General features: G+C 43.5%; 1 protein-coding gene across 1 annotated transcript; it reads right to left on the bottom strand.

Annotated features, from left to right (window-relative positions):
* Nucleotides 1–920: 920 nt before the first annotated feature.
* LOC133975221 (homer protein homolog 1) lies at nucleotides 921–18,594 on the bottom strand. Its single transcript, XM_062413123.1, has 9 exons — nucleotides 17,564–18,594; nucleotides 9,083–9,239; nucleotides 7,038–7,169; nucleotides 6,309–6,401; nucleotides 3,916–4,064; nucleotides 3,296–3,461; nucleotides 3,070–3,180; nucleotides 2,898–2,978; nucleotides 921–2,043 (listed from the first exon to the last, which is right to left on the bottom strand). Exons 1-9 carry the CDS (start codon nucleotides 17,566–17,568, stop codon nucleotides 1,855–1,857), a joined length of 1,083 nt encoding a protein of 360 aa, XP_062269107.1. The 5' UTR covers nucleotides 17,569–18,594; the 3' UTR covers nucleotides 921–1,854.
* Between the last annotated feature and the right edge of the window lie 588 nt (nucleotides 18,595–19,182).

Below are 19,182 nucleotides of genomic sequence, written 5' to 3'. Positions count from 1 at the left end.
TGGGGCACTGCACACCACAGCCTTGAAACTACTTTGAAGCAACTTATGTATGTTGAAGCGTCGAGTCAGAAACTGATCCTGAAAACGAACCTGACCTGGGTGGGGGGGTCGGTTTCCGTCAGAAAAATCCCAGCAGATTGCGAAAGAACGACACAACTCAATTTTCATTTCTGTTTTTACTATAAACTCAAAATTACAATTTGTGTTTTTAATCATGTGGTATAATCAACATTTAAAAGTATTATTCAAATGGTTTTTTTTTTCTCTCTGTTTCAAGCTGCTAGAGTCAACGTGATAAAGTCACTTCTAAAATCGTTCAGGTCTCCCAAATGTAACAGAACCGACAACAAGCCCTTAAGTAGTGTTCTTCAGGTGCACGTACCCTCTTCCTCTCGGCGGCGCTGAATTTTTGGCAATAGTAAATCCCACGAAAGAAAGAAAGTACCGCTAGTTAGCCACCGTTGATGCATCTCTGTACCAAAGGCAACGTCAGCAAAAATTCTGTACAGGAAAACGTCTTTTGGCAAAAGAAACCAACCAGATTCTTTGCAAATTCAAACTTCCGTCGCCTGGCATCTCTCTTTTCATTTGCTCTGATAAATAGTTCAAAAATATTGCCAGTTTTTCCCCAAAAAACTCAAGAACCTCAACACCCACGTACCAGACTATAGAAAAGATGAAGTGAAAAGGAGATGTAAATAAAGATCTTAGCTTTTTTTTCGTACAGCTTATCATTAGAACGAACTCAGCTCTTTGAGTAATAAATTAACAAAAGAAGAAAAAGGATAAAAATCATTGCACTTCAAGTAGCAACAGAAACAATAAGGGAAAGAAGACATGATCATCTGATTCACCCACACACACACAAACCCCATTTTTACAAGTGCACTATGAATTTGTTACAATAATATTCTTTTAAAAAAAAAAAATTGATAGAAAGAAAAACTATCGAAGAAAATCCCAACTCGCGTGTGGTCTAATCAAGACAGGGGTAAAAGTACCTGAAAGTGAGAGTGGGAAGTGTTTATTTACCCTCAGACGCTCCCTTTTTGTATTGCTCATATATTGTATAAGAATATAAGACATACTGCAGGTCCTCCAGGGCCTTTTTTGTTTGTTTTTGGCGGTCCAACAGTGGATTTCAGTCAGAGGAGGAACATCAGTACTTAACTCTTCATCACATTCGACCCTCCAGAGTTTCAATAATGAAAAAAAAAAAAATATCACTCTCAGGGTGTAAGAAAAAGCCAGAGTCGACTCATACAGTGTTCATTTGGCTGACCATGACCCCTGGTGGCTAAGAAAAGTGAGGAAGAGATAGAAAAAAAAGAGAAGAAGACGGGGGAACAATCGCAGGCTCCGCGTGTTTACAAAACTGCATCAAAGCGAAGCCGGAAAAAATTCGTAATGAATGAAGGAGCAGAAAGCAAGAAGAAAAAATGTAACGTCTGCTCGAAAGGAACAACATTCAAAAAAAAAATTCCTAAAAACAGATTCATTCCGAGTTTCTGTGTGGTCACAAAGTCGAGAATAATCCGGAGTGGAGCGAGCGGAGGGAAGGCATGTCCCGAGCAAAGCCCCCTGCACTTTGTAAACGATGCGGTCCTAGCAAAATGTGTGTATACAGTTAATGCATAAAGTGTGTAAACATACTCTTTTACACGTATCGTAAACATGTGGAACTTAAAGAGAAGAGAATTCAAGTTGTTGTACATGTCTGTGATTATGTGAGTGCCAACATGCAGGTGAATTCTTTCATCGGAGCGCCTCTCCGGGCCACACAGGCTGCCGCGCTGACGTCGGTGGAAGCGTTTGTGTGTTAGTTTGCGCGTGCGTGTGTGTGGATGTGTGTGTCTAGCTCCCCTCGATGAGCTTGGCCAGCGTGTCCCGCAGCTCGGTCAGCTCGAAGATCTTGGTGTCCAGCAGCTCCAGCAGGGAGCGCAGGCTCGTGCGAAAGGCTTCTCTCTCCAGCTGGCTGCCCTCCAGACGCTGCTCCAGGTCGCTCAGCTGGGCCTCCAGCGTCTGGTTCCTCGTCTCCGTGTCCTGTCACAAACAACACCACCTTTAATTCATTGACTCATTGGTCGGAACAGATGAAGCTAAAGAAGCAACCAAAAATAAAAAGAAGAACCTGGCGCTCAGTGTTTTTCAAACACACTACTTAGTAGTAGATTTCATTTGAAATTGATCAAATTGACATTAAATAAAACCTGAATTTCCCAGATTCACAAAGTGAATCATGATGTAGAATTTTGTTTCAAACTAAAAAAATATCACAGCAACAACTTGGTTGTTCACATTGAGAAACAGATTTCTTATAACTTACAATGTTAACATGTTGAGATGTGGTCAAAATCAAATACTTTCACTCTTATAACTTTTTAACTAAAAATAATTCATGAATAAGTAAAGAGGCATATTGACAGTAGTAATGTTAATACTGGATTTTAGTTCCACTGCACTACTGGTAACAATGGGTTTGCCGCCCCTTCTGGCTCCAGTTTGTTGAACAAACAACGATCACTGTCCGCACAAGTGTTTCCATTCGATACTAACACGCCTGAAAAACAGGGTCAGTAACACTTGTAATGGATTTTCCGTGTTGTATTCGACACTTGCAGCCGAGGCTGAGGCCTGTTGTTTTTAGCCGTAGAGGATCATGTGATGAGAGCCTAACGAATCAGCGAAGGCTACATCGTCTCCACTAGAGACCTACTTGAGGGTCTTCTTTACGTCATAGTTTTTGTGACTTCAAAACTCTGGAGCAATGTGGACTCCAGGTTTATCCGGAGCAGAGTTGATACATTTTGTTGCTTTATTCGAGTTTTTCTCTTTCAAATTTACTGTTTCTGTGGCAGAATTTGCAACATGTTGATGTCAGCACAGTGTTTACTCGCCTGTAGTTTCTGAGTGAGAGAGTCTCTGTGGGACTGAAACTCGTGGGCACTCTGCACCTCCTCTTTAAGCTGCTCCAACTCCTGAAATGTGTAGAAACGAGAAACTATGAAGACCAAACAGGATGCTTATGTTTGGGAGCTGACATGACACCGACAGGTCCACTGGTCCCACCTCCTCTTTGGCCCTCAGATCCAACTCCAGCTCCTCGATTGTTCGGTTAAGTTCTGTCTTCTGAGATTTGATGCCCGTCGTCTGACCGCTCACACACTCCAGCTCCGTCACCTGGAAAACAAAAAAGAAACCTTTGTCACGGTGTGGGAAAGTTATCCCTTATATATCTTATATTGTTAGAAGTCTGACTCTTTCTATTTCTGTGGTTTCTGTGCACGGTGATCACCCGTTTGTGGAGCCTCTCCGCCTCGTCCTGATAGGCTGCCAGCTGCTGCTTCCACTGTTTGACGTTGGCTGTGGACTCGAGCAGAGCTGCTGTCAGTTTGGCGTTGTTCCCCTTGAGTGCCTCGAGCTCCGCCTCCCAGTGCTTATTGATGCTGGTGGAACTGGAACTACGGAGGAAAAAAATAAAAAAATAAGAGTGTGAGCGAGACAAACATTTATTTTCATTAGGATTAATCTGCCCATTCATTTCACTGCTAATCGGATTTTATTCTATAAAATGTGTGAAACTATGAAAAATGTCACCATTTACTGAAACCACAAAAAAGTTGATAATCTGATTAAAGCCGTAACCGACATTCCTTTTAGTTTTATAAGTTTATATCCTTTATGCATAATGATGAAGTCAGTTATTATTGCTGTTCAACTGATTTTTACATGTAGGCCGAAAAATATAGACGATGGACATGTTTTGCATTGGACAAAGAAAATACAGGAACTGTGCAGAATTTCAGAACCAGAAACTGTTTGGGGTTTCAGTTACAGCCGGATTCTGAAAATGAGATGAGCAGCATCACATATAAAAGGTCACACAAAGGTGGCTGGTGCATTGTCGCTGTTTACCTGTGTGTGAAGAGCAGTGCATTCTGGGAAGGCTCTGCTCTGGCTTCAGCGGGTGGCGGTGGCGGCGGCTCTGGTGTGACTCTGTCTTCGTCCGTACCGTTGATGCTCTCAGGGGTCAAAGGTGACAGCAGGTCACCCGGGGCCGACTCCTGATTTGACATTTTGGTGAGACAAGCCAAAGACATTATCTATTAAATCAACATTTAGTCAATGGGCTTCTTCCTTTTCATACCGAGAGCTCGATGAGAATATTCACGCCACTCTTGTGTCTGTCCGTTGTGTACGAAGCCAGGAGAGTGTTAGCTTAGCTCCGCCGCAAAGACCGTAAAGAGGGGGATGCTGCTAGCCTGGCTCTGACCTCGAACACTGACATATTATCACCTCACATTCCCACAGTGCTCTGTCAGACATGGGATACTTCACACTGCCCCACTCATATGTTTAGATAACATCTCTGTGTCTTTCCCACGGAGGGCGTCCCTGTTATTTAAATCCTCCATAATTAAGAGCCACAGTATTTGGCATCTGGTGCAGGAGATGACAGTGGAGCACTGTTACTACAGGGAAACACATTATAAAGTCATGAAGGCAGAGGATTGTTCCTCACCCTCTCACAGGCAGTGGACGTTACAATGTATTTCCCCACTGAATTCACTAAAGACCACCGCTGCTTTAAATTCTCCCGTTGGTGTATGTTTGATATTGTCACACTGTGCAGGAGCTTGTTGTCTTGGGAAGTGCCTTGAATGAAATTTGAAAGTCTCGGGACGATCTTATTTTTTTTTTAAGCTCTCCTGCTTCGGTCGCAGCTCAAGGACACAAATATTTTCCATTGACTGATGAGAAAACTGCTTCTTTCACTGTGTTTCTGGGTATTGACATGAAATTGATGGATTTAGCACAGAGGACAGATCAAGACAGCATTGGATTCAGGCCTGCACAGCGTGGAAATTTAACGACTGACTACTTTGATGTGCAGCTCATATTTCTCATCAATTAAAGAAATTACTCATGACATGCTGATTGCTGAGATTCAGGTGCTGGTGGGTGGATCTAGTTCCCTTCAGGTTAGCTGTTTCCCACTCTTTATAGTCAGCTAAGCTAAACAGCCGCTCGCTGCAGATATACATTACATGTGTAGCCATGAGAGTGGTGTTGATCTTCTCATTCAATAAGTATATTTCCTGAAAATGTTAAATGATTCCTTCAAGCTTGGATTTTGAGACACAACAAGTTTTTGGTGATAAAGTGTTAATTACTCCATGCTCTCAAAAAATCAACCAGGTTTTCAGCAGAAATGCAGAAAAGGGAAGTTATGAGCCTTATCATCTCTGAACAGTTCCAACTCCTCATGACTACTGGACACAACACACACTTCCGATCACAGGATGTTTCCGTCTCAATTTGTTGATTTCAATAAGCTCCTTTTGTTTATTGTGTCTGTTTACTGCCAGTTAACGTGTCAGAGCACAAACATTTCAGAACGGATTTCAATTGTGACGCCGTGTCTCTGTTTGTCTCTCCTTCTCAAACATCCCTAATGTTATCCGACTTTCTGCTTTTTGAGAGCATGGAAGGAGAAGCGGAGGGTCGTCAGCGGGGGGTTCTGGGAGAAGGGGATCCTCGGGTTGTTACTCTAACTTCAAGATGATGGATGAGGTTGTTAGAGACCGATGACAGGGCGGTCCCCGGAAAAGAAAGACCGGGCTTATTACACCAAAACAACATCGTATCACTAAGTGATAAACCTGGGACTTATTCTTATGCAAAAAGCCACAGATCCATCGATGTGCACTCACAGCTTAGACAGAGTATTAATGCTTTATGTTGCACGGAAGACAAATATATGGCAGGGGAGACACCAGGGGGAGGTGTGGATCATTGACTGGGGGCAAGACTGGGAAAAAGGGGGCCATCGGATCAGAGTCATGGAAATGATTCTTTCCGTGTTTTTCCTTTTACCTTCTTTTTACCAGGTTTGCTGACTGACAACACATTCCTGTTGGCAGCTCCGCTCTGAGGAGGAGTGGTTAGGGAGGTAGAGCAGGCCACAGGGGGTTTGTTTAGTGGCTGCAACAGCACAGTGAAACATAAATCAACTGGTTCCATTCATCTCTCATCTATATGTAATGAGCATGGATTCACACAGGTTGGCCGATCACTTAGTCATTATCAAGATGCCATGTGACTTGAACCCATGTAGCCCTAACAGATGTCATTCAGCATGTGGAGGTAATTTACCTTTTTCCAGTAAGTTGTTTTAGTAAAAAACATAAATAAACATCAATCCTTTTCTACCCATCTGTACCATGCTGCAGACGTTCCCTTCTTTCAAGAGGCCTCCGAGTGTAAAATGTGTGTGAGGCAGCAACAATGAAGATGGTGTCTTTTACCTGAGAGGGAGTGCTGCTGAGCTCCATCTTCTCCTGAGACTTCTCCTTCGCTGCCCGCGCTGCCTCCTTGAACTCAGCAAACTTTTCTGCAAACTAAGAGTAACAGGAGCAACTTAGAAAACTGTAAAAACACGAGCCTGAATATGAGACAACCTCCTCACCCACTCTAATCTAATATCTTGTTTTTCATGACAATACCTCTGATACTGATGATAGGTGTTATCATGTTTCATCTAAGATTCATCTAAGGACAACAACACTGAAGCCTTTTGTGTTAGATAATGTTAGATAAAGGGTTTTGTTGTTCATCAAGTGTTTGTCGTTCTCCGCTCATAAACAAGAGCTTCACTCAGGAGCAATAATCTGTCTTTAAACTTGAAAGAAATAATCATGTTCCAGTTAATCTGATAACCATTGATATCAACTGTTGTGAAATTGTCAATCTTGATATAATATTTGTCTTTGTATATTAGTGACAGACAAAACTGAGGCTACCAACAACCCATCATTACACACTCTGCAGAGAACAGAGTTACAATGGAGCAAACGTCATTCAAACACATTTTTTACATGAAATTGTCTCATTAACAAACATAAGAAGACCCGCACTCAAACCTCCTTTATAGAAAGAAAAACATAAATCCCTGACAGAACAGCTGGATTCCTTCAGACACATCTTTATGAGAAAGTTCCTTGGGGCCGTACTGGGTCTGTTTCCTGTGTCCTCACCTTGACCAGGAGACTCTCAGACGAGAAGCCGAGGCCATAGACTGTGTTCGCCCGGCTGTCGGCCCACTGGCCGAACTTTTGTGACGTCTTGGTGAATGTCATGTTGGGGGTGATGGTGCTGTTGATGATGGCCTGTGGATGACAAACACACACATGACTGACCCCGGCTTTTCAAATTCAAAGGTAAAAAAATAAATGTTGGACGGCTTCATTGGGCTGGAGCAGCTGGATAGCTGATATTTGCTGGGACAGTGTGTGTGTGTGTGTGTGTGTGTGTGTGTGTGTGTGTGTGTGTGTGTGTGTGTAATCAAGCCTGTGTGTGTGTGCGTGCATGCGTGTGTGTTGTATGTTTTTTTGCGTTCCTACTGTAAACAGGAAGCAGTCAATGAGGAGTCCTAAGGCGACTGTTCTGTTATTGATGGTTGTGAGGATTCATAGTTTCAAAAATGAACTGCTGCTGCTGCCTCTCAAATATATTGCAATGCAATTTATCATAAAAACAATTGAGCTGGACAGTATATTCTTGACCATGGAAACACTTTCCATGTTTCCAAACACCTCTAGGGCTGATTTAACAGTCAAGCTTGGAAACCAAAGCTGACATCACGGCTGAGCGCTCCAGCTCCAGTTTGTGTCCACGTGAAAACCTGAGTCCAACATTCAATCGAAAAATCAATACAAAAATGATTGAATCTTGAACATGTGCATTATATGGGGGAAAAGGATTGTAAATGTTTTACTTTATAATATGTAACTATAACTCTGGGACACAAACACTACATGTTAATAAGGGGTTTTCATCCAATTCAAATACACAACTTGGAAAACTCTTGACACTACACCAAAACCATTGAGTTTTGCAATTTTCTGAAAACCTCAACTGTGCTGAACCCTGCACATGCAGCGTTTTCATTTTCAAACACATGTTTGCGCACTTCTAAAATCGGGGAAGCAACACAATCAGAACGATTTGCCTTTGTGTTGCATCTGTCTCTGTGTGCGTTCTTTCTTCTTCCCTGCTGAGAAGACCTGTTGTTGTGGGGATGATGATGTCCTCCAGCACCAGCCCACCCAATCTCTGCTATTTCCAGCTGAACCCAGCACAGCTAACTTGCTGGTTCAACAACAGACATAGTCGCCCAGAGAGGCTCTTGCGTAACCAGGCTAACTCCACCCCTGCACCTCTCCCAAGACTAAAATAATCACTGCCACATAGATCCGACCGGCCCGGACGCCCCTTCACTGCGTCAGCACGGAGAGGCCAGGCCGGGGCGCTCGAGGTGGGAGGTTCTGATTGTTGATGTTGATTAGTTCAAACTTGATTGATTCCCATGAAAATTTAGGTGGAGATTTTCATGGGAATCAACAGTCATATAATTGAGTTTAAAGAAATTCCTTTAAGTTTGCAGTATCTCTATATGTGACATTCATATGTTTTTTATGTTTAAGATATGGTTACAATACGTAAATCTACAGGTGGATATTAGGGTCACCTTTAGTTATCTGTGTTGTCTTCTGTTTCAGGCAGCGTTTCAAAAGGTGTGTGTGTGTGTGTGTGTGTGTGTGTGTGTGTGTGTGTGTGTGTGTGTGTGTGTGTGTGTGTGTGTGTGTGTGTGTCTGTGTGTGTGTGTAGTGTCAGTATTGATCTAAAATGAGCACAGCTTTCCAGATTCCCACTCACAAGCAATTGATTAACTTTTTCAAATATATATATATGGTCATGACGTGAGCAACCTCCAAAACGGTTGAAACTACATAAGCCTTGGCTAGATGGCATTATGAGCCATGTTTGACCCAATTGCAATTAGAGCCAGCGTTAATGTATTTCATCAAACAACAGTCATATAATTGAGTTTAAAGAAATTCCTTTAAGTTTGCAGTATCTCTATATGTGACATTCATGTGTTTTTTATGTTTAAGATATGGTTCTGAAATGTGAGGACCTGTCCACTGAGTCGTGTTTGAACTGAACTTTTCTACGGAGCAGAGATGCTGTGATAAAAAAAAAACATCCCATTAACTGAGGAAACGACCCACAAACAGACCTTAGATCCATCCAGGCTTATGATTCGATACACATTCCTGGTACTGTCGAAGAAGTAGGAGACGGTGACAGCGTGTTTACTGGTGGGAACCCAGTTCTTCTTGGTGTTCGGGTCAATCTGGAAGACGTGGGCCCGTGTGCTGAAGATGGGCTGCTCTCTGCAGAGGGAGGAGAAATGGGGGGGGATCAGCATCTGGTTTCACTGTAGGGCTTTAACTCGGTGGTCAACCTGCCGGAAATGTACAGCGTGCAACACAAACACTGGCCTGCGAGGAGAAAAATACTTTAATTACACAGACAACAGACAAATACAGTTTGTGTGTGTGGGAGCTTCTGTCATCACTGCCGTCTCAGACATTCCAGCAAAAGTATGTTTTGAACAGCCTGTTGTTTTCGGACCTTCCCGTGAGTTACAGTTGAATAATGAGAGATTACCTGCAGAGCTGTAATCATTATACACATAGTGATGGTGATCACATACATGTACAACTTCAACTAAAGGGAGGACCTAGCTCCATTTTTAAAAAACAGTATGGACAGAGTCAAAAAGTCTGCACCCTAAGTTATCTGTGCCTGCTTCTTTTTATTTTTTATTTTACTGAAGCAGATTGTTGGCCTGATAATTGCACGGATACTCCATTAGCTCCTGTATGACATTACTTTTTTACTCACACCAGCCTTTCTTTGTCAGATGATGATCAATGATTGAATTTGATTTACTGACCAGTAGTTCAAGAGGACATAAAGTGGACATAATAACAAAAGACAAACCAATGAACCATGAGTCCACAGACATTCAGCAAAGTCTTTAGGGATCATCGTCAGGGAACCATGAATATCAGCCTAAGTGGAGGTGTTGGAGATATTTTACAGAAATACTGGAAACTTTGACCTGCTGCAGGCGCTAGAGAAAAGTCACAGAATCACAACTGTTGTTGGGATTTATCCACTGAGGAATATAAAACCACAATCCAATCAGAGGTCAAAACTAAGTAGTGCACCAACCAAACTGTAGCAGCCCCACCATCACAGCTTAAAGACACACAGGCAAACATGCTAGTAAAGCTACACATCAAATACCCAACACCAAGGAAAGGAAGAGGGGAAGTACTGAGGAATTCGATAATTCAGAGGAGTGAGAGACAGCTCCCAGATTCCAAGACATCCATAATTCACTTTCCTGCTGTGTTGTTGTATTATCAGTGACTGGAAGAGTGTGGGGGGAGGGGGGAGGGGGGGGGGGGGGGAACACACTGCAGAACAAGTGTGCTTGTGTGGCAATGTGCAAATGTAAAAGCACACGTGTACACAACTTCATAATCACATGTCATGTTGTTAAGTGGCAACCCACGACCTGATTTACATCTCGTAAAAAACATGGAAATTAAGAATGCCGGCTCCATTCTATGTGCGTGTTGTAGTTTTTCATAAAAACAAATAAACCACTGCAGAGTCATAATCATGTATGCAAAAATAAAAAAAGTCTATCACGCAAACAATCGTAAAATCAATATTTATGCAACATGAATGATATTCAGTGCATCTAAAAACAGGCAGTAACACTGAAGAAATAGTTCAAAAGTTAAGAAAAAAGGCCTTGGATAAGAAATGCAGTGTTCTGACCTTGAGGAAGAAAGACACAGTCAGAGATTGGGGCGTCTTTCTTTAAACCTACTGCCTCGAGTCGGCGGATGGGATCAAAATTCAGGGAGGAATCGTGCATTTTTTAAAGAGGCAAGCTGAAGGGCATTTATGCTAATTTATTTCTACTTTGAAAAATAAGAGAGGCGGCGCCCACACGGACACGGTCGACCATCACCTCCCTGTGAGCCCAGGCCGTGGCTTTCCAGAGCAGGTTGCATGACAAAGGGAGGATCAGACCGATCAACAGACAACAGGTCGATTGATTGGAGCCAACAAGACCATGCGGGTTCAGATCGATACTGTGCACATAGTTTGTACACATCAATGTTTCTCTCACTGCTAGCGTTTGGGCGTCAGTCATTTCCTTCTGAACACTACTGCCATACCTGACAGAGGCAGCTCCCAGTGACCGGCTCGGAGGATTTTACCTAGAAAATCGGCAGGCTGCTACAGTCAGGTCTTGTATGTGTGGGCACGTGCAGGCCAGACTTGATCAGCAGAGCGTGTTCCTGACATGAAGCGGATGAAGCCATGCAACGATGCCAAAGGTGACCTGGAAGCACCTGTGCTGACATACAGGAGGATCAGCGGGCCCTGGACGCCCTCCAACCATTGCTTTGGATCAAAAGCTCCCAGGGTCTTGGATTAAAGCAAAACAAGCGATACGAGTCTGGTTGTGGTTTGGATGCTCATGGAAATCCAGAACGGACTCAGAGCAGATTTGTTTTGCCTTGAGATGCACAGACTCAGGAACTATCCCAACGCATGAACAAGTCATCTCTTCCAGCTCAATATACGGACAGGGGATTTAAATGGATATTGAAGCTTAACAACATAAATGGAGAGTAACGTTAGCATAACCCTCAATAAAAGAATATACAGAGACAATTCATTTCAATTTCAATTTATCAATATATCGGTTAGTCAACTGACAAAATATTATATCTCTGTTGGCTCTGTGACATTGGGAAAGCCATTTTTGGTTTGTTTCTCAACATTTTAAAGATTAAAAATGTTATCCAAAATCTCAAATGAATCAAAAAATGATTCATCTCCTGAACTAAATATTCAGAGCAATTCTGCAACACATACACAGCTATTATTTCTTAATCATTTATTGAAAAGTTCTGATCACAGCTTTCCCAATAGATCAATGTCTCATCTTGGAATATATTCTTCTGTCAATGGTGCAAAAGCAAAAATGATTCAGTTCACAGTAATACTTAAATAAATAAACAGAGATAAGCAGCAGTACATTCTCAAACTACAGCAGCCGGATCCATAAAATTAAAGATTTCCACAGTAGTTTCCCATTAGTTTTCTGTTGGACAAGTCATTTAATTGACTTATTGTTTCATCCCCTAAAAAACAAAAACAAATACACAAAGGTTATTGAGCTCCCTGCTGAGGGGAACATAATGTCTCATGGTGGCACCAAAATAAAGGGTCAGTCAGAGTCATCATTTGCAGACCATGAATCTCTGAACAGACATATCTGATACAGGTATCAAAATGAAAATGTGCATCCAAATCGATCCACAGATAATTGAGATCCTGCCGTTTTCTGCATTCCAGGCCAAACAAACGAGATCCTACAGGACAAAGCAGCTACAGCCATGCTAGAATTACAATGAATCATTGAATCTAGATGTAGCCAGGTGACAATACAGGCTATTTATTTTGACATTGGGATCATTCAAATCCCTAATGAGACTTCCAGGGAAACCAAATCTGATTGCTTGAAGTAGTGTCCCTGGTCGTCTTCTCTGGGACAAGGCGGTTGTTCCCCTCTCTGGGGAGCTCTCACCACGTCCCAGTCAGTGTGTTCATTAAATCAGTAGAGTTGAGACCCGGCAGATGTTATTTAAAGATAGACGGTTAATCAGAGAAATGGTGGCAATATGCACCCGGGAGAAACACTGGATCACACCCACTGGCCGCTCAGCAGTGGAGATGGTAAGAATACACTGTACTGTAAATATTAATATGTGTGTTAAATACACCATGCAGGATATTTCTGAAGTACCCTGATACAGAGAAGGGGGAGATATGAAAATTAGGTTATTAATGCTGGGGAAGTTTAGTGTGAGTCAGTGATCATCATGAACACATTTCTTTTTTTCAAACATGACTTGCCGACTGAAAACTCCCTTTAATAATATCAGGACAGGTTGGAAAGGGTTTAAGCTTGTAGGTGATAATAATTCCTTGTACATTTTAAAACAATGAGTACAGCATGATCCAGTTTTACAGTGCAGAACTAGGAAGTCCTGGTATTTTAGTGCAAAGAGAAATAAAGACTGATAGCGATCGTGTTAAATGGGGGGGGGTTCAAAAAACAACGGTATTTATCCATGAGTAGTTATATTTATTATAAGGTTGCTCTAATTGCTGTTTGTCTGATCTTTAATAACAGAACTACACACAAACTATATATTGAAACTTGATGGACAGATGGGCTTTTGGCCAAGGAAGCAGCAAATAACTTTCGGGGAGCAGATTCAATTAAAAGGGGCAGATCCAGGATTCTTTTTTTTTCATTTTCTTTAACATTTCGAGTTAGTACATTTTGACATTTAAGGGAATTTCTCAAAAAGAAAACAGTGGTATTGAATAAAAGATTTTTACTGGGCAGGATGTTATACAGCTGGAAATTCGAGCTGTCAGAGCTCATACAAACTATGTTGCTGCTTCTGGATGGTTTTAATGGAGCAGATGTGATTAGATGCTGGTTTGGATTAAGTCAATTGAACTGTACTTGTGTTTAACACAGTGGTCAAGTCTCAGTTCTCAAAAGGTTGCCCTGTCCAAACTGTAGCAGGTCATTTTTATATTCAGGGTGTTAGTCTGACAGCGTGGCCTAGATCAGAATCTGCTCGCGGCGGTGTGTGTCTCAATGAGAGTGTGTGGTGATTGTTAGCCCATAATCCCTTTTCACAATGAAACGTACTGAGGCATTCAAGTCTCAATGACAAGTGCTTGGACAGAGGAATCTGACCGCAGATGTTATCAAATCAGCAGTTCTCCGCTTACAACTCGCACACGAACAGAGGGTACACACACACACACACACACACACACATACACACGTACACAGGTGTTTGTACCGAAGCATACAAAGATATGTGCTGTCTGGGAATGAAAAGGTAACATGCTCAGATTGCAAATCTTTATGAGTAAGTTGATGATGAAGTTTGACTTCTGCTTTTTCTGAGACCTTAATTATTCATAGTTTTCTCATGTATAGATACTATTTATAGTAAGGCTGCCATTTACAGCATTATCAACATCTAACGTCAACAGATGGTGAAAACCATCCAATACAATTACATACAATATGCAAGTATGTGGCATTTTTCACTATTCTTGCTTAAAATTCACTAATCGTAGACCATGGATCATGATGGATCAACCAGATCCTGGATCGTGACCGTGATGGAGGATGGTGATCGTGGTGGAAGCTGATCGTGCACCACGATCCACGGATTATGAATAGAACTAGATTACTCCCTTAAATTCTGTCTGGCATTTTCCCATGTATGAATACTTTAAACATCGAAGCACTTCTGTGCGTCCTGGGAGCGGGATCCCTCACATGTGGTGAAGGAATGATCACTAATTCTAGGCCATTTGATCTCTGTTGGTTTTACATCATGCTTTCTGGGTTAGTCTGTATAACCGGTTTTTAGATTGCATTAAAAAGGGGCAGGTGCCTAACTGCCACTGTGTGTGACTAATCAATAAACCGATTGTTTCAGTTCTACTTCACGTTCTCAGCGATAATAATTCACGTTACGGTTATAAAAGACTCAACCTCTCATCCGCAACATTGTCAATCGAAGTAATCTGACGACAACATGAGCAGACGTCGCGTCTATCGCTGGAAAAATAACCCTGCATTATAGCGGCTGCCTGCGTCGTCATGGAAACGGCCCACGTGACTCAGGGCTGGTCATGAGCCGTGAACATCTTCCAACTCTGTCTCTCCCCTGTCCTTCCCACATGCTCTCTCGCCCAATCCAATCCAGTCGGTTAACCCACTCGCAGAGGGAGGCAGCGGGGGCTTGGCAGGGCACAAACCTCCAGCTGAAAACACCCATATGTCATATGCAGCACTGTGAGGCTTCAGAGGCCACAGGAGAAGGATTGTTCATAGGATCATATGCAAACACCATCTTGGTAGAAACTTTCTTTTTTTTTTTTTTTTTTTTAATTAAATGTTTAGTGCCATGTCCATTCCAGCACTTCTTCCTCTTTGTCTGGATGTAAAAATTCAAAAAACAAGGGAGTTTTCAGATCACCTCTCTTTGACATATCATAAAGACCTTGTGAAAAGTGTTGGCCCCAGCCAACATGGCCATGCACCATTCAACCAACATGTGAACTGTGTATCATAGTTCTGTCATAAGGAGTTTCTCACAGCTCCTGCATCCATCACTTCATCCCTAGCATCACATTTGAATGCACCGGTGATAAAAAAAGAGTGTCCTATGTTTCATAGATCGGTAAATAAATACATCATGCTTTTCTTTTCCTTCACTGTGACATTAAGACTAGTCAATCAATGTTAACCAAATTATATTTTCACAACCAATATTTGCAAACCACTTTTGGCCTCATATAGGGCTCGACAACCTGTACAAGGTGTGAGCCTGCTGTCTTATCCCTCGACGAGGCTGAGGAAAAACTACGGAGAATGTGTGGTGATTTGTCGTCACTAGTAAATGTCATCCCCTGGTGACTCAGTCCAACTGGCAGAGGTGTGTCAGGGAATTATCTTCTCACGAACACTGTGGCTGAATGGGACTATGACACTAAGTTTACAGGTTGGAGTTTGTCTGAGTTTTTTGTTTTCCATCTCAATCCTCTGATCTCATTTACACTTGTATCAACGTGCTATGGTTGCATCTGCCTAAATTGTTGCTGCTGAGTAACAACCTATTGTACTTGTTTCTTTTGCCACTAAAGGATTTGTATGAGCTGTCTGTTGTCACCATATGCATAACGTTCTGTGAATACTGATTGCAGAATGCATCTTCCCGCAAAGTATTCCTTCCTCCTGTGTTTTTATTAATGATATCATCAGCAGTTAGTCAATTTCAACTGGACACACTAAGAACTCCTATGTCATCACACTTGAAAACAGTCAATACTGATAAGATTAGATGATTGATCCCCTTGGGGGATATTGGACTATTCAAATCAATATTTGGGAACGTGCGCTCCAAAAATATGTGTCTGTTTCCACTGAGACCAGGCTGACTGCAAATCAATCTCTGACATGCTGGCCTGACCGGTGCAGAGGAACCTATTGCCTGGACAGTTTTATTCCAAGTGCCAGCCAGGGCGACAAGCTGGTTTACAATCATCTATTATACAAGAAAAGAAGCTCCAGCACTTCTCGGAGCAGCCAAGTCTGACTGGCTAATTAAGGGCTGAGGGCACAGGACATGCTCTCGGCCTGTGTCGGAGGAATTGGTGGTGAACCGGATTATAAACCATTGGCCTTGAGAATTACAGAGGATGTGCTTTGCATGAGGAGGTAAGCACTTCAGCCCACCCCTGCCGCCCCACCCCATCCTCCAAACACAATACGACCACAAACCAATCACATGCTACATCATCTGCTTTCATCTGGAGTAAGAACTAGGTCGCTCTTGATCAGGAGAATCACCATACATCTGCAGGTTGAGCCACATGCATCGCATGAGCCAGGGGTATGAGAGATCATCACCGTGTTGATGCTGATGTAAAGAGGTTTATCTCTCCCTAGCAGCACAACATGAATTTTAACACTCCTTGATGGCTACATTTCCTGTACGGGACAATCAAAAAACAATAAATGCGTGTGTCTTACTTTCCAAAACCAATTTCCATTACACTCAGTCATTAAGTCAACAGCAGTAGCGTGTACTTCTAGACAGCATAACCATATCAATTTGTCTGCAAATAATGATTCTGTTTAAGATCCTCTATGTATATCTTTTGAATTAATACATTTGGTTTATGAAACATCAAAAACATTTCGCTGGAAAGGATAAGGACATCTCTCAAAAGTCCTGGAAATACACAACACCAAAATATGTAGTTAATATTGATAAGTGACACAGAAAACGGACAAAATCGTCTCTTATTGAGATCATTTGTACCATCTTTGATTGATTCTGATAATTTTTCAGTACAAAAACGAGTTATCATCATCCATATCGTTATTATCAAGTTATTCACTGCTCTGACCCGTTGTCTGACATTAATTAACCAATATAAACCTTCTACAAACCATCAAGCACATGAACACCTATGCAACTAACGATTATCTTCGTTATCCTCTACTCTGCTGAATATCTTTTGAATTAATCGATTACAGATGTGGTTTATGAAAAACAACACAAAACATTTCTCTGAGCATTTACGTCGGTCAAACGTCCAGGAAAAAACAAACCCACCCAAATAGCTTCAGCTCCACATGTGACTGATCAACCTCCTACACCGAATAAATCACGTTATTGTTATGACTAGTTATTCCCTGCTCCGACCTGTGGTCTCACATCCAAACAGCAGCCTGCTTCATCACAGGCTGATCTCTGGGCTTCTGTCACCCACACGTCCCCGTACGGAGGCAGAACGTGGGCACAACAGGCTAGTGTTGTGTGTGTGACACTTGGCCAGGTCCGTGCATTCTTCCGCTCGTTATTCCCCTTGTGTCGCTTACTTCCCAGTAAAAACAGGGAGAACTTCGCAGTTAGCACGAGGTGGCTAACCCCTTCCCGCTGAAAGCTCGCCTCTTACAGTCCCCCGCACCCTGACACGTTGAGGGGAGAATAACCAAGTTACCTACCCCATGTTGGCTGGAGGTGGAGGCTGGAGGGGCTGGAAGCTGCTGCTCGCCGCTGGGCTCCGGAGGGCGATGTGAGCGGGGTTAGCTGTCTGATCCACCCCCCACCACCTCTGTGTGTGTCTCTCTCTCCCCGCCTGGCAATGAGCCGCTGTGAACGCTGCTGGGACTTCGCGGCCGATGGAGCCACGGTGCCGTTGTCAGTCCGACATGACTTGTTGTTGTTGATGTTGTTGTTGTTGTTGCTATGCCCTTGGGTGCATTTTGGTGGCTGGCGGTGGTTTCACCCGAGCTCGCGCGCTTGCATGGTGCCCGTGAACGCACCGCAGTCCCTGGCAGTAGTGGATGCTAGCTAGCTAAAGAGAGAAACTCCTCCTGAGCCCAGGCGGGGATTAGCGACCCGGACTCCCCCCCGGCAGGACCGTGGGTTTACAGCTCGATTCCCCTCACAGCGCCGGAGCTGCCTTTGAGAAAACAAACAAGTTCAAATGTCGGGGGGAACCCGCAGCGTTCACTTGCACCCCTCCGCCGCTCGCCCGCCGTCTGTGAGTGCTGTCCGGAGACTTATCCCGAACCGAAGACAGCCACGTCCATTCCTTCGGTCTCAACACACCCCGCTGTTCACCGACCCTGCTGTCAGTCCCCTGGTGCTTTCGTTGCTTCTCCGCTGTGCCATCAAACCCCCCTCCGCCTCCTCCTCCTCCTCCAGCGCCCCCCCCCCTCCTTCGACCCACACCGTCCGAGATTAGCGGGTTTCACAGCCGCCGAGCGAGTCCTTCAAAGCGGACATCTTCTTTCATGAAGGGGCTTCACCTCCCCTGCTCCGTCTGGAGGGAATCGGCGCATGATCCAGGCTCCGGCATCACATCCTCAGCGGCGGATTGTTTAACGGTGAAAGTAACGCCGGTCGCTCGTCTTAATTTCTCACTCGGAACGGAGCTTCGAGTCGGTTCCAGCAGATGTGGTCGGAGGCTGGTGCGGATGCTGCTGCTGCTGCTGCTGCTGCTCCTCCGGCCGGCTCATCCTCTCGTCTCGCCCCGGCCCCTCTGCTCCCTGTCAGCCCCTCTCGGCTCATTCATCGTCCTCCTCCGCCCTCGGGGACCGTTACCATAACGACGTCATCACGTTGCCGAGTGAAGTTTTGATGTCACTGGTCAGACTGTGTTCTCACATCCGGTGTGCGGCCAAGATAAAGATGTGTAGTTTGCAACGTAAGGCCCAGAAATATGGGTAAAAAAAAACACAAATCACACTGCACTATACCACAAACATGGCCGGATTAAACTTGTAGGGGGTCACCGGGGTAAAAATGCCTTGTTGGGCCCCCTGACTGTGCAGGGCATTTTTACTTGGAGTGTTCGACTTTATCACTGTTTCTCAATTCGGGGCCGCGTCCTTTTAAATACTGGATATGAGGACCGATTGCAACACAGCGGCGTGACTTCAAAGGTTCCTTTACATGCAGCCAATAAATGCGTTCTTCCATCCTCAAGGCTCCAACGGGTGGATCCATAGCCCAGCCTATCCCCCAGTGACAAACCGTTTTTCAAAGAGGTAACTGCAAGTGACAAGACAAGTATCACGCTTTAACGCAACCAAAGAAAAATAAAGGCAGGATGGGA

Source organism: Platichthys flesus, chromosome 19 (assembly GCF_949316205.1).
Source record: "Platichthys flesus chromosome 19, fPlaFle2.1, whole genome shotgun sequence".
NCBI classification, from domain to species: Eukaryota; Metazoa; Chordata; class Actinopteri; order Pleuronectiformes; family Pleuronectidae; genus Platichthys; species Platichthys flesus.
The sequence above is the reverse complement of the archived record's forward strand: the minus strand, read 5'-3'. Positions and strand labels throughout refer to the sequence as shown.

What these genes read in the sequence shown, in the direction of transcription:
- LOC133975221 (XM_062413123.1), bottom strand. An exon ending in CTGAGAGTCTCCTGGTCAAG is followed by an intron (nt 6,402 to 7,037) that starts GTGAGGACACAG and finishes TGTTACTCTTAG; the next exon opens with TTTGCAGAAAAGTTTGCTGA. An exon ending in GCACTGCTCTTCACACACAG is followed by an intron (nt 3,462 to 3,915) that starts GTAAACAGCGAC and finishes TTTCCTCCGTAG; the next exon opens with TTCCAGTTCCACCAGCATCA.